Here is a 12,348-nt window from a genome sequence, read left to right on the forward strand (position 1 = left end):
GATGTCCTGACCTTTGTCTTAGGCCTCTGATTCTGCATCAAGTTTGACAACCCAAGCTTTCTGGCTTACCCTCAACGTGGCCCTTATCACACCCCTGCCGCCACCAAGGGACCTGGCGGGATGAATGCAGACTCACAGCTTGGATACCAGAAAGTGGTGACACTGGTGGTGGGTGTGTGTCCCTAAGGCAGTCACTGCGAAGACTGAGCAACTTTCCACACCTGGCTCTCTGGGCACAGCCTTTGATTGGGATGCAGCTGCCACCAGCACCATCCTTGCAGAGCCCTGAAACCTTGGTGGCAAAGAGCAGATAGCTGAGCCCATTCCAGGTCACAGTATGACCCTGGCAGAAAGAGATGCTTTCCGCAGCTCTCTAGGGCTTCCGTTTGCTGCTAGCCTCAACCCCAGGGGGGATTTCTCTATTAACAGCACTTTTTGTCCCCTGAAAAGCTAATGAATTTGATTGGTTCTGTGGCTTGAGTTTGAGAGAATTCAGGATCTGTCTTCTTGGCTCTTTGCAGAAGGCCCAGCCTGGCACTTTGGAAGAGATTTTTCATGGAATTCCCCATTGTTTGACCTGGTGGGCTTAGTTTCTTCCACTGTGACCCTATTGAGCTATCCCGAGAAATTCACAAGAGCCTCCCCAAGCCCCAAGGATATAGTCTTAGAATAGAAGATCCTGCAGGTGATGAGTACACCTAGTGGTGCAGAAATAGAAGGGTTGGGTTTGGATCACTCTATTCCAGAGCTCTGCTTTCCAATACACTAGCCACTGGCCCTACATAGCCCCTTAAATTTAAACTTTAATTATTTAAAATCAAGTAAAATTTAAAATTCAGTTCCTCAGTCACACTAGCCACATTCTGAGGACTCAGTAGCCACATGTGGCTGGTGGCGACCATATTGGAGCACAGCTGTGGAATCCTTTCATTATCGCAGAAAGTTCTATCAGGCAGCACTGGTCTAGAGCTATTTGTTTTGCAAACCTTTCCATGCACATGCTCTCTTCCCCTTTCTACTAAATGTAGTTTCCTGAGATAAATATTGATAATATGTCAACTCCATAACACAAAGAAACATGATATTCACTTAATGTCTGTTAGAGATAATAAAAAAAAGTCTATTTTTTTATAAAAGGGAAATATTTGGTTGTGATCAGTCCCTGTACCCTGCACTACAGCGCAGCACTCACAGCGCTAGTGCTTGCAGATGCAATGTCCCTTCCTTGCATCATTTGCTGATGCTACAGTGCAGTGCTTCTGAGCCCTGTGGGCAGGAACCTTTGTGAACCAATGTGGCCAGCTTTCATTCTGCACCTACCCGCGTTCTGTCTCCACCTTCTGTCCTTGGCAACAGAGCTGCATTGGGAGAATATCCCAAGTTTGGATATGCGGAGGGAAGAGATGGCTACTGTTGAGCTCCTGCAAAAAGCCTGAGTGAGACCATTGGAAATGAATGGAACATTCTTGCTATTTTCTTCTCCAGTTTCTACAGTTTTCTTGTATCTAACCAGATAACAATAAAACTAGGTACTTCATTATTTGGCTCTCCATAGAAATACCTTCACCACCCTAGAATTTAATATTATGCTTTTGGCTTTTGTTGAAAGTAGCTGTATGTAAAAGCTTCCTGCACTTTTCATTTTAAAAAAAGTATCAAAAACATCACTCATGTTTCAATGCCTCTTATGTAAAGACTTGTGAGATAATTCCTCTTATAATCCAATACTAGAACAAAAGGCTTTACTTACAAAAGTCTTTATTCACATACTTGCATGCAACCTCTTTCAAATATTGAGAGTTGTGTAATCCGTTCAAATCTCTTTTTGTCTTGGCTCCAAGGAAGCTCTAAAACTTTTTTTGTTCACTTGCAGTAGTTTCCCTAGCCTAGATTTTCTGATATAATAACCATCCCCTACCAGGAGTTATCGTCACTTGTTCTTATATTTAAGAGTTTTGGTTTTTTGTCATTATTGTTTTGTTTCAGTAATCGTATGTTCTTATAAACCTCCTATTCTTTTTGGACATAAATTGAACATCAATAAATCAATGAATATCAGAAAAAAAGAGGGGAAATAAATATTGCTAGACCAATGCTTCTCAGAGTTTCGTGTGCACTTAAATCACCCAGGAGTCTTGTCAAGCTGTGGATTCCAATTCCACGTGTCTGAGGTGGGGCCTGAGGTTCCACTGCTAGTCCGTACACCACTGCTTGAGTGGGAGGTGGCAGTATGTGGCTTCTGAACTAGGACCTTATTGCTGCTTAAGGAGTCAGAGGAATAAATACAGCAAGTGAACTGTAAATGGAAAGACAGAAGCTGAAGGAAATATTCTCGTCTTCCAACACCAAATGAACAAGACCAACTCCCTGTCCCCCTCTCCCCCACGCTTTGGTTTGGAGAGGGTCCCATGAATGTGAGGCAGCACAGCAGAGCTAAGAACTGCACTCTGGTGCCACGCTGTCTGGACTTGTCTCCATTCCATCCCTTCCTAGTTTGTGTTTGGGCAAATTGTCACTAAACCTCAGTTTCCCTAGCTGTAAAATGGGGACAAGTACTAGTATATTTTTCATAGAGTAGTTGCAAGGACTCAGTGGGTTGACAGATGTGAAGTGTGAGGAACAATGCCTAGACCACGGTAAACACTGTGCGGGTGGTGGTTAAATCAATGAATGAATGCAACATTCTGCTTCTAAGCAACTGAATAGGGTTTATCCTGGACGCGTTGATGCATTTCTGACCGGTTGTACATCACTTGGATCTAAACTGGACTCTGTTTTTCCCCTGTGGATTGAGGAAGGGGCAGGAGGTGAGGGCTACATCTTTGATGAAAGGTGAGATTCACAAGGCATCCTCGTTATTTTTTTTCAAGTGAAAAAAAGGATGGTCTCAAGAGTTGGATTTATAACCCACAGGAATGGCCCAAGGAAGCTGAATCAGTGGTGTATTCCCTGTAGAGCAGCCACTTGGTGGGCATCCTGGTGACCCTCACTTAAATATGGCCCCTTTCAAACACCTTCTTTAAAGAGACTTTTTACAGTTGGCTAGTGTTGGTATACAAAAGCCTGCATTTGGGATTTGTGCAGGTTTTATGGAATCTGTCACTTAAATTTGAGACACTTCCCTTTGGCCCGTGGCAGCAAAATAAATTTGAGTTGTTGAAAAGAATATGATACAGGTTTTTGCCTGGTATTGATCACCTTTTAAACCTTTGTTCCCCCTCTCAAAGCAAAGAGCCCAGCCAGCAGCGAGTGAAGAGATGGGGCTTCTCTTTCGACGAGATATTGAAGGACCAGGTGGGGCGGGACCAGTTTCTACGATTCCTGGAGTCGGAATTCAGTTCAGAAAACCTCAGGTAAATCTCTCCAAGGTTTCAGTTGTGTGCAGTGTATATGAAGAAATTTGCACCATCAGTCTCTCTTTCCACCTCCCTTTCTCCGTCAAACATTATGATTCAAATTCAAATTCCAGTTAATGTGGCTAAGGTTGACATGGGGAATGAACTTTATGTGCACCTTTGTTATTACCAGATGAGCAGCTATCAACACCAGCATTTTTTTGTTCTTGAAATCCAGATGACATTTTTTTCAAGTTATTGAAAACACATCTTCAATAATAAGTCAATGGTCAGATGGACTTAATGATGCCTTCCATTAACTAAAACTATAAAATCATGAAACTCCACAGCAGAAAGGCAGCTCAGAGACCATCCCCTTCAGAACTTCCCAGTCCAGGGTCCTGAATACTGACAGGCTAACCAGAAGAAAGAGGGCTCAGTGGGCTCACTTCAGAATTTCAAAAAGCCAAAGTAAATATCATTCAAGACCTGGAGACATAACTGTAAATGCTAATTAAAACATGCTTTCTGCTGGTACAAGAGTGTAAAGCAATTATATTCCAATAAAGAGCAAAAAAAACCCAAAGTGAATTAACCCCAACGGGGGGGAAAAATATGCTTTTCCTTTGGGGGGGAATTCTAGCAACTCCATGTAGTGGTTACTCTGCTCACTTGACACCCATGAGAACATCTGATTGTTTCTATTGATCTATGACTAATCAAGATGAGGGGAAATGTACTAATGTATTGATAGTTACTATGTAGTAGGAAAAAATAAAACTTTCAAAACATGGGGCCCTTTGTAAGAGGAAGGAAAGGGAGCACATTAAAAGGGGTAAGGATCTTGGTCATGAAAAATTTGGTAACGTGGTTTATTCAGGCTTTCATTGTATTAGATATAGAAACAGAGACATACAAAAAATGTGACTTATCTAAGACCCTTACTGATCTTAGCCAAGTGGTGGCTTCTCAGCGGGTAAGATGGAAATCTCAGTGTTTGCTTGGCACCAGGCTCTCTTTTATATGCAAGGTTAATTCCCATCTTCCAATGGCATTTTTCCAAAGAGTGGCTTCATAAATTTTTTCTTTTTTTTCTTTTTTTTTTAACTTTAAAAAGAGTATATGCTGTGGGCAAAGGACTGTCTGCTTCAGTGTCAGTGTGCAAAATCCATGTTATTTATTTGGAGTTAGAGACCATATCGGTCCTGTACATCAGCCAAATGATATTTATTACACACCTGTCCCGTATCCAGCCCCTGAGAGTCTGCTGAGGGATGCAAGAACGTCAAGATGCGTGATCTTTGCCTGCAATGACCTTGTAGGTCCTTGAGGAAAAAATACACAAGAAACTCTTAAATCATTAAATGAAGATCAATTAAGAACCATTTTGGAAGTGTTTTTAAAAGGGAGGGAGGGATGAATGTAAACCAGAGTAGGCAAATCATAAGCTGGACTTCGAAGAGTAAACAAGATACTGATATAGACAAGGCGGGGGTGGTGTTCTAGGAAGACCCTGAGAGTGAGGTGTGGCAGGGGACCCTCCCACACCACAGAGTCCTGGGAAGACATGTAGATGCCGATTAATTGTAATAGCGACGCCTTTCCCGGCAGCTGTGTGCCTATTGTAAACCAGATAGGTTGAATACCTGATTCCAGGTTATGACACAAAGGAGTTCTTTCCTTGTGCTGAGGCATTATTCTAAACACATCTCAGGGTTTTGCCTCAGTACCTAATTGAGTATTCATAACAGAAGGCTTGACTCTAAACCTCTTTATCAGGACGGTGCTCAGACCAGCCTCCTAGGCTGTGCCTGCAGGTGGGTCCTGCGTGGGAAGCCATGCCCCCTATGACCAGCACGATGCACCCAGGCAGACTCTGTGTGGCCAGTTGAGCCCCAGGTCCCACCCCTAGCTTGGTCCCCATGAGCCAGCCCTGGGAATCCTCTCCATGTCCCTTCTCATCCCTGTCCTCTGGGTCCCCAAGATGGAGCGGTACAGAGGCCCCCTTTACCTATTTCTCAGCTACCTGCACCACAGCAGAGACTTTGAGGGATGACCACAGGGTCCTGGTCCTCATGAGGGGCCCCGGGGCAGGAGCATCTGCTGTGTGAGCATGGCCTTGCCCAGTCTGAGCGTAGCCAGGGCCACAGAATCCACCATGCATTGCAGGCCGGGAGCGCACAGAGGAGTGTGTCCCCGGCAGGTGTTCAGGGCCTCATCCTGCCTCACCTCCTGCACCTCGGCCAGCGCCGTGCTTTCGCGCCAAGGGCTCCGTTCAGTCCTGGGTGACAGAATGCGTGTGAGCATGCGTGAGTGTGCTGGAGACTAATCTCCACCCCCAGCGTGAACGCCCAAATCCAGACCTAAAGAGGGTCCCCTCTGATCCGTGACAGGAGAGCGGATAAAGGAAATAGAACAGCCAGAGATAAAAAGGATAGCCTAAGAGCTTCTAAAATCCTCTCTGCAAGCCCAAATTCTACTTATATGATGTTCAGCATAATTGGATATATGAAGGAAAGCTTGGTTTCAAATCACACAACTTTAGGACTCTCCCGTCCCCCAGAATGCGGACTTTGCTCTCCTTCCTTTTGTAGTCATTCCTGTGGCCACAGACACTGGCGTGGTGCCCACTGTGACCCAGGTCCTGAGGGTGCAGAGCTGAATGCATTTCACCCCTTGTCCAGGGCGGCCCTGCAGGTGCACCTCCGCTGTGGTCCCTGAAGAGGGCGGTTCCTAGAGCCATGCCACGGCACAACACCAGGACCCTGCTCGTCTGGGGGGTTGGCCATGCTGGGACTGGTCAAGCCTAGGCAGCTGGCATTGGAGCAGGAGAGGCAAAGAGAGAGACTGGCTGGACTTCAAGTGGATACCTTGCAAAGGCCTCGCCACATCTGTCCTCCTGCACTCCCTTGCATCTCTCCAGTGAAAGGGGTACTTAGAGCATGGCATTTTTGCAGGACACCTAGAAAAATGTTGCCAAGTGGTTCAATCTATACCAGAGCTTCAGAATACAGAGCAGAGGAGCCCCAAAGAGACATAGGTATCGCTTACACCATAGCGAGAGGTCACCCTGGACCCTTTAAGGAAAGCTGTCTGTGATCATACAGTGTAAGCTGATGTCCCTTTGATCATTTTTCTTTGGTGTGAGCCTGTGAGATGAGGGAGGGGCGGCGTCTCCAGGCGCTGGAGGGGGCATGGCCAGTGCATTTTGCTGCAGACAGCACAGCAGGTGATGGTATGCTCTCTGCAGCACCCTGGGCCAAGCCCAGGGTTCCACTCACTGGGTGAGCCCCTCTGGAGACAGCTGTTCGCTCAGGGCCTCTAGAATGCATACAAGGTGAGGCCTCCCAATTCTGAAGCAGGGAGTCCCAGGGAGCGACCTGACCTGGTCCCTCTCTTTTCTCTGTGTGTTTTCCTAGAAAGGTGACAGGAGCCCCTTGCCACCTTTGCCCCCTCTCCATCTCCCCTGCACAGATCTTCATCCTCCCTGGCTAGACACCCACTGCCGCTCGGCAGGGCACGAGTTAAAAATCAAAACCCGCAGCAAAGAGCGTCCCCCGTACATTTTTTATGAGCTGTAACGTCTCCTGAGAGAACGTGGTTGTTCTTCTAACCTGCAGATTGATTATCCTGGTTCCACACAGTGTCAGCTGAGGGGAGAAGCAATTAAAGAGAGCGCAGGGGAGCCGCCAGGTTGGCCTGGAGGGCGCCCATCTCCACAGTTGCCCCGAGTCCTAGGACCTCGGAAGGTTGGTCAGCCCGGCGGGGTTCCCCACTAACCAAACACACGGTTAATGGGACCAGAGGTGCTCACACATCACGGGGACAATCTGTGGCATTTCAGCCACTGCCCGGTGATCATCACTCAGCTTCGAGGGTGCTGCTGGTGGTGGGATGCCAGCCCAACCAGAGAAAAGTGGCATCCGTTGTTCCCAACTCTCTTGACCAGCAGAGGGCACAGAAGCCCTTCCTTCTGCTTGGAATTGGCTTTTCCCTGGAAACGAATGAAAAGCTGAATGTTTCTGATTCCTGAAAATCTTAGTTGATGAAAAGATAAGTAAGCAGGCAGGATGGAGAACTCCCGGCAGGATGGAGAGTGGCCAACTGCTGCCTGGTTCCCCTCATTCCAGCCAGCCTTGAGGAGGAAACCCCATTCCCGGTCAGCACCCCAGCCCTGCGGGAGACAGAAGACCACCTGGGGCAGCCCCCAACCACCCACAAGTCCCGTCCACCGCTGAGCCCAGCCTGCCTCCCCACAAAGTCCAGTTGCCACGTGCATTCCTAAGCCAATAGCATGGATCACATGCCAGCACAGGGCTACCTCCCCAACTCTGCTGACTCTGGCAAGCCAGGACAGGTGGTCTCCCTGATACGATACTCAGCGTCCTTGCAGCCCCCCAGTCATGACAGTCCTTCTGCTGCAAGAAACCACGGAAGCTTTAGTGCAGGGTGGGTGGATCTGCCACTGCTGGCATCCTCCTCCCCGCTGGCATCCTGGAGGAGCCGCGGTACCTGCAGGCTTTTGATAAGAGCAGAAGCCGTGCAGAACTCAGTGGGCCTCCCGTCCACAGTAGATGTGGGAGGGGAGCTTCTGGGGCTCTTTCGAGGGGCGGGTGGCTGGGCAACCGGGGATCAGAGCCCCCAGTTCAGGCCCGTGGGCTCACAGATGGCAAATACAAATCAAGCCTGTTCTGAATTTCAAATTGACACAAAGGTTCTTCGAAGCCGGTGATGGTAAACACATATGGGATGTGAGGATGCTGTTGTGACAGCATTTTTGCTGTCACCTGAGAGGGATAAGGCAGGTCATTTCTAAGGCAGACAGAAGGCTGGGAGGGTCCGCATGGGTGCAGGGAGAGAAAACTGCTGCCTGGGGCATGTCATCCCCCTCCTCTCCCTCCTCCTCCCCTCCACCCCTTCCTCTCTCCCCACTCCTCCTCCTCTTCTTTCTCCTGCTCCAGCATGCCTGTTGTTTCTTTTTACGCTTTTTTTATTCTTGGTTCTATGTGATAAAGGGAACCTTTTAATTTTTTATGTAAAAGTTTATTAAATTTGATTCAGAAATTTTCATTTCCATCCACCCCAGACCTTCTCTATACCCAGCTGAGTGATGTGCATTAATGTGGCTCCAACTCATTCTGCCAGAGGGACCCCGAGGCCTCAGGAGGCGTGCGGCACCTGCAGTGCTCAGGAGCTGCCGGGTCCTCGTGGCCTCCCAGAGCGTCTACTCAGAGCGGGCTGAAACAGGGACAGAAGGTGACGCACACACGACATTGACTGAGGAGGCAGGAAATTGCCCTGGTGTCATCATTGGTGTGAGAAATTGCAGGGTCTGGTGGTCTTGGGAAGGACGCTGGCCCAGAGAAGTTGCTTCCAGCCCGGGACTCAGCCAGAGGCAACTCCCCAGAGCTGCAGAGGACTCACCAAGCTGCCCGGTAGCCCTCCTTCCAGTCTTCTGAAAAGCCAACACCAGATCCTTTCTTTAGAGCTGGTTTCCTAAATTATACCTGCCCGTCAAACATAGTCCTCCGGGAGAAGAAAGCCTTATAGGTACTGGCATTGCCAGATGACCATTTTCATCTTTAAGCACTTGACCACCTCCTTCATTTCATGGCAGACCTGGGCTGGGGCGGGGGGCTGGGGGTGGGGTGTACAGAGAAACCTAAGGAACCTAGGGATTGTCCAGGAGGGTAGAGGAGAACCCACTCCCAGCTGAGTTTCAAGGGCCCACCTGAACAACTGAGCAGTTAACAGCCGTCTTCAGATTCTGTCCCCACCTCAACCCATCCCATCTCTCTGGACTCTGGTTAAAGAACCATTACTGTTTCCCTCTCCCTGGGTAGCCAGAGGACATGAGCACAAAAGACCTGCAACAGAAAGACAGAGGGCTGGTGTTAAAGGGCAGATGACCGTGGCAGGAGCCCCAGGCAGCTTCCACCAAGGCCCCTCGAGAAAGAGGTGAGATCTGATGGGTTGGACCGGCCTGGGATTGAACTTGTGGCCACCATGCAGCTTCCTCAACACCCATAGGCCTGAAAGCATTTGATTTACACTGGATGGGAAGTGCTCAGACCCATCTCACACACCCCTCCACCTGCTTTGTACTTACTGTGCCATGAGGAGAGAGATGCCCAGAAAGATACAGCAGTTCCGAGACAGCAGCACAGCCAGGATGAGGACTTCCTCATCTTCTGGTTAAGTGAAGTCATTAAGTCTCCTTCCCTGCCTCTCACTCTTCAGGACCAGCGAGGGAACCATGAGGGTTTTCTTCAGAGAGAGCATTAGAATCCCAAATGGTAAATCAGGGGGAAAGTTGCAGCTCACAGAGTTGTCTCTCACTCACACACACGCACGCACGCACGCACGCACGCACGCACGCACTCTCCAGTCTTCTTTCCTTATGGAAATGGAGCTGCACTACCACTGTTGGCCACTCAGTGGCACCTTTAAGCCACGCACTTGACTCCACAGACATTTCTCTGAACAGAAACAGAGAAACATGCTTAACCTTTAAAAAAAGAGTACATCTTACTTTGGGTGAAATTCGATGACAGATTGAATGCACCTTCCTCCACGTCATGGTTCAGCTTCTCTTGTTCCTGCCTTTCGTTGACTTGAGTACGTGTGATAACCACGGCTACGGGAACCACAGAGCCAGGAGCCTGTCCTCATGTCTCATTGATGGGGAAGCTGGCCTGTTTTGTTCACAGGGCACAAAATATGACACCCAGACCCGAGTCCTGCTGAAAGCTCTCTCCAGGGCTGCCTTGGGAACTGTCCTCACGACCTAGGGAGCTGTTGTCCAAGCTCTAGCCCTGGCTGCTGCTGCTCTCAGCAGAAAAAGAGCTCACAGCTCACACCCAGCAGCTCTCCCAACAACAACATGCTGATGCTGAGGGATCCGTGAGAGGCATCGATGGGTGTGAGCAGGACGTTTTTCTCTCCAGCGGTCCCTGGAGAATCTTTTGGTAGAGACATCTCCCATGTATGTCCCTTCAGCTTTGTTCCAGATGAGCTCATCTGCAATCCAACAGACATTTACTGAGCACCTACTGTATGCCAGTCACCATGCCTGACGCTGATGGCACAAATAGGCTAGGTTTCTCCATCTCTAACGTGAATGCCTGGGTCCTTCCAGCTAAAATATTCTTAATGACTCTGAGATTCTATCTGCCTCTCTGATCTTTCCTTCATTTGGATGCCGCCAACTGATGCCAACCAGATATGGTGAAGGGACTCACATTGTCTGGGTCGTGGCATCTGTGTCAAGTGGTAGTTCTCAAGCAGGGGTGATTTACCCCCCAGAAGACATTTTGTAATGTCCAGAAACTTTCTGGTTGTCACAGCTGGGGAGAGGATGACACTGACATCTGATGGGTCAAAGCCAAGATTGCTGCTAAATCTCTTTCAATGCACAGGGCAGCCCCTACAGCAAAGAATTATCCAGCCCGAAATTCCAATAGTGCGGAGGCTGAGAAAACTTGATGTAGGGGGAAGGAAATCTCTTTTTGGTAATCAGAAGCACAGTGATCTTCTAACATGCATTTAGTGCAATAATGGAACACCTTTGTATTCTCAGCAGTCCCTGCAGCCTTCATGACGTGTGAAGTGGCCGCTGGGAAGGCTGGGAGTTGCAGGAGAATGAGTGCCATGGGATGTCAGTTCTGGGACCATGTCCAGCAGAGCAGCTACTTGACTAAGCTCCTGGAATGGACTGTCTTTGTGCTTCCATTTCAGGTTCTGGTTGGCTGTCCAAGACCTCAAGAAACAACCCCTACAGGATGTGGCCAAGCGGGTGGAAGAAATCTGGCAAGAGTTTCTGGCTCCCGGGGCCCAAAGTGCAATCAACCTGGATTCTCACAGCTATGAGATAACCAGTCAAAATGTCAAAGATGGAGGGAGATACACATTCGAAGATGCCCAGGTTTGCTTATCTAGTCGAATAGTTCTGTCGCAAGATGTTCACATGTCCACTCTACCACCCAACCCTTTAACACACATCTAAGGCGCTGTACGTAGTTACAATTTCAGGTTTTATTATTTATAAGGCCATCAATAGAGACCATTCCAGGTAGGTGCACAAGAAAATGCCAGGAGGGTTGTTTTCCTAGATGAGTTACATTATTACATAGAAATAGAAAGTTACCGTTACATGTGTTATGTTTTCCAGGAGAATCTCAAAGTGTTTAATAAAACCTGAAGTTCTGTAATAAGTCATAGGAGAATCTGGACACCGTAGCACAGCATTGGCAATGTGGGGACAGTGAGCTGGCGGGGACAGGGGTCAAGCCCACACTCACAACCACCCCCCTGCACTGCTTCCACAGTGACCCCCAACCCTGCGGTGACTGTTTGGGGAGCCTTGTGCCACGTGATGAGACACCACAAAGAACAGACCAAAGCCCCTGCCCGCAGGGAAGTTAAAATCTAGCGGGAGAGAAAGACAGGGAAATGGGCAATGTTACCAGCAAATGGAGTGCCTCAAAGGGATAAGCTCTAGGGTTTAAGGGACCCATAGGTGGGGGGGGGGGGCGGGGGGGCGGGGAGAGGGACTTACCACCCTGCACGGCACAATTAGCACACAGATGCTGGTGAGGCTGGTGAAAGAAACAGAAGCCACAGAAGCCACCCTAGACAGCAAGCTTAACTTGAGGGCTGGGAGGTGCCATTTCTAGAGATAAGCATCAGATCCGTTTCTCACTTCCTGGCCCCTAGCATTTATTTCCTTCCGCCATCCTACACCCAGTGACGAGGCTTAAGGTTTTGCTCTTGTCTCCTCAGCCCTCTTCATTTCTCACACCTGTGTGTTCCCCAGGTGAGAATTTGGCTAGACTGCCCTCCCACAGACATTATTGTCTAATTTAGGAAACTCAGTCACTGATGCAGATAACGGCTCGAGAACACAACTGGCATCCTCGTCATTCAGATTTGCCTTGTCTTGTGTTCAGAACTTCAGAATGGAAACACCTACCAACCTCAGCATCACAACTATCTTTCCTCTCTGCCTGGTCAT

At 48.6% G+C, this 12,348-nt stretch overlaps 1 protein-coding gene across 1 annotated transcript in view; it reads left to right on the top strand.

Moving 5' to 3' along the window:
• The window catches only part of RGS6 (regulator of G protein signaling 6), a 543,968-nt gene that overhangs the window by 492,217 nt on the left and 39,403 nt on the right, over positions 1-12,348 (top strand). Inside the window, 2 exon segments of the mRNA XM_057732396.1 lie at positions 3,228-3,353; positions 11,073-11,259. Of these exon segments, the coding sequence (XP_057588379.1) occupies positions 3,228-3,353; positions 11,073-11,259 (313 nt within the window).

The sequence above is a fragment of the Hippopotamus amphibius genome, chromosome 4 (assembly GCF_030028045.1).
Source record: "Hippopotamus amphibius kiboko isolate mHipAmp2 chromosome 4, mHipAmp2.hap2, whole genome shotgun sequence".
Classification (NCBI taxonomy): Eukaryota; Metazoa; Chordata; class Mammalia; order Artiodactyla; family Hippopotamidae; genus Hippopotamus; species Hippopotamus amphibius.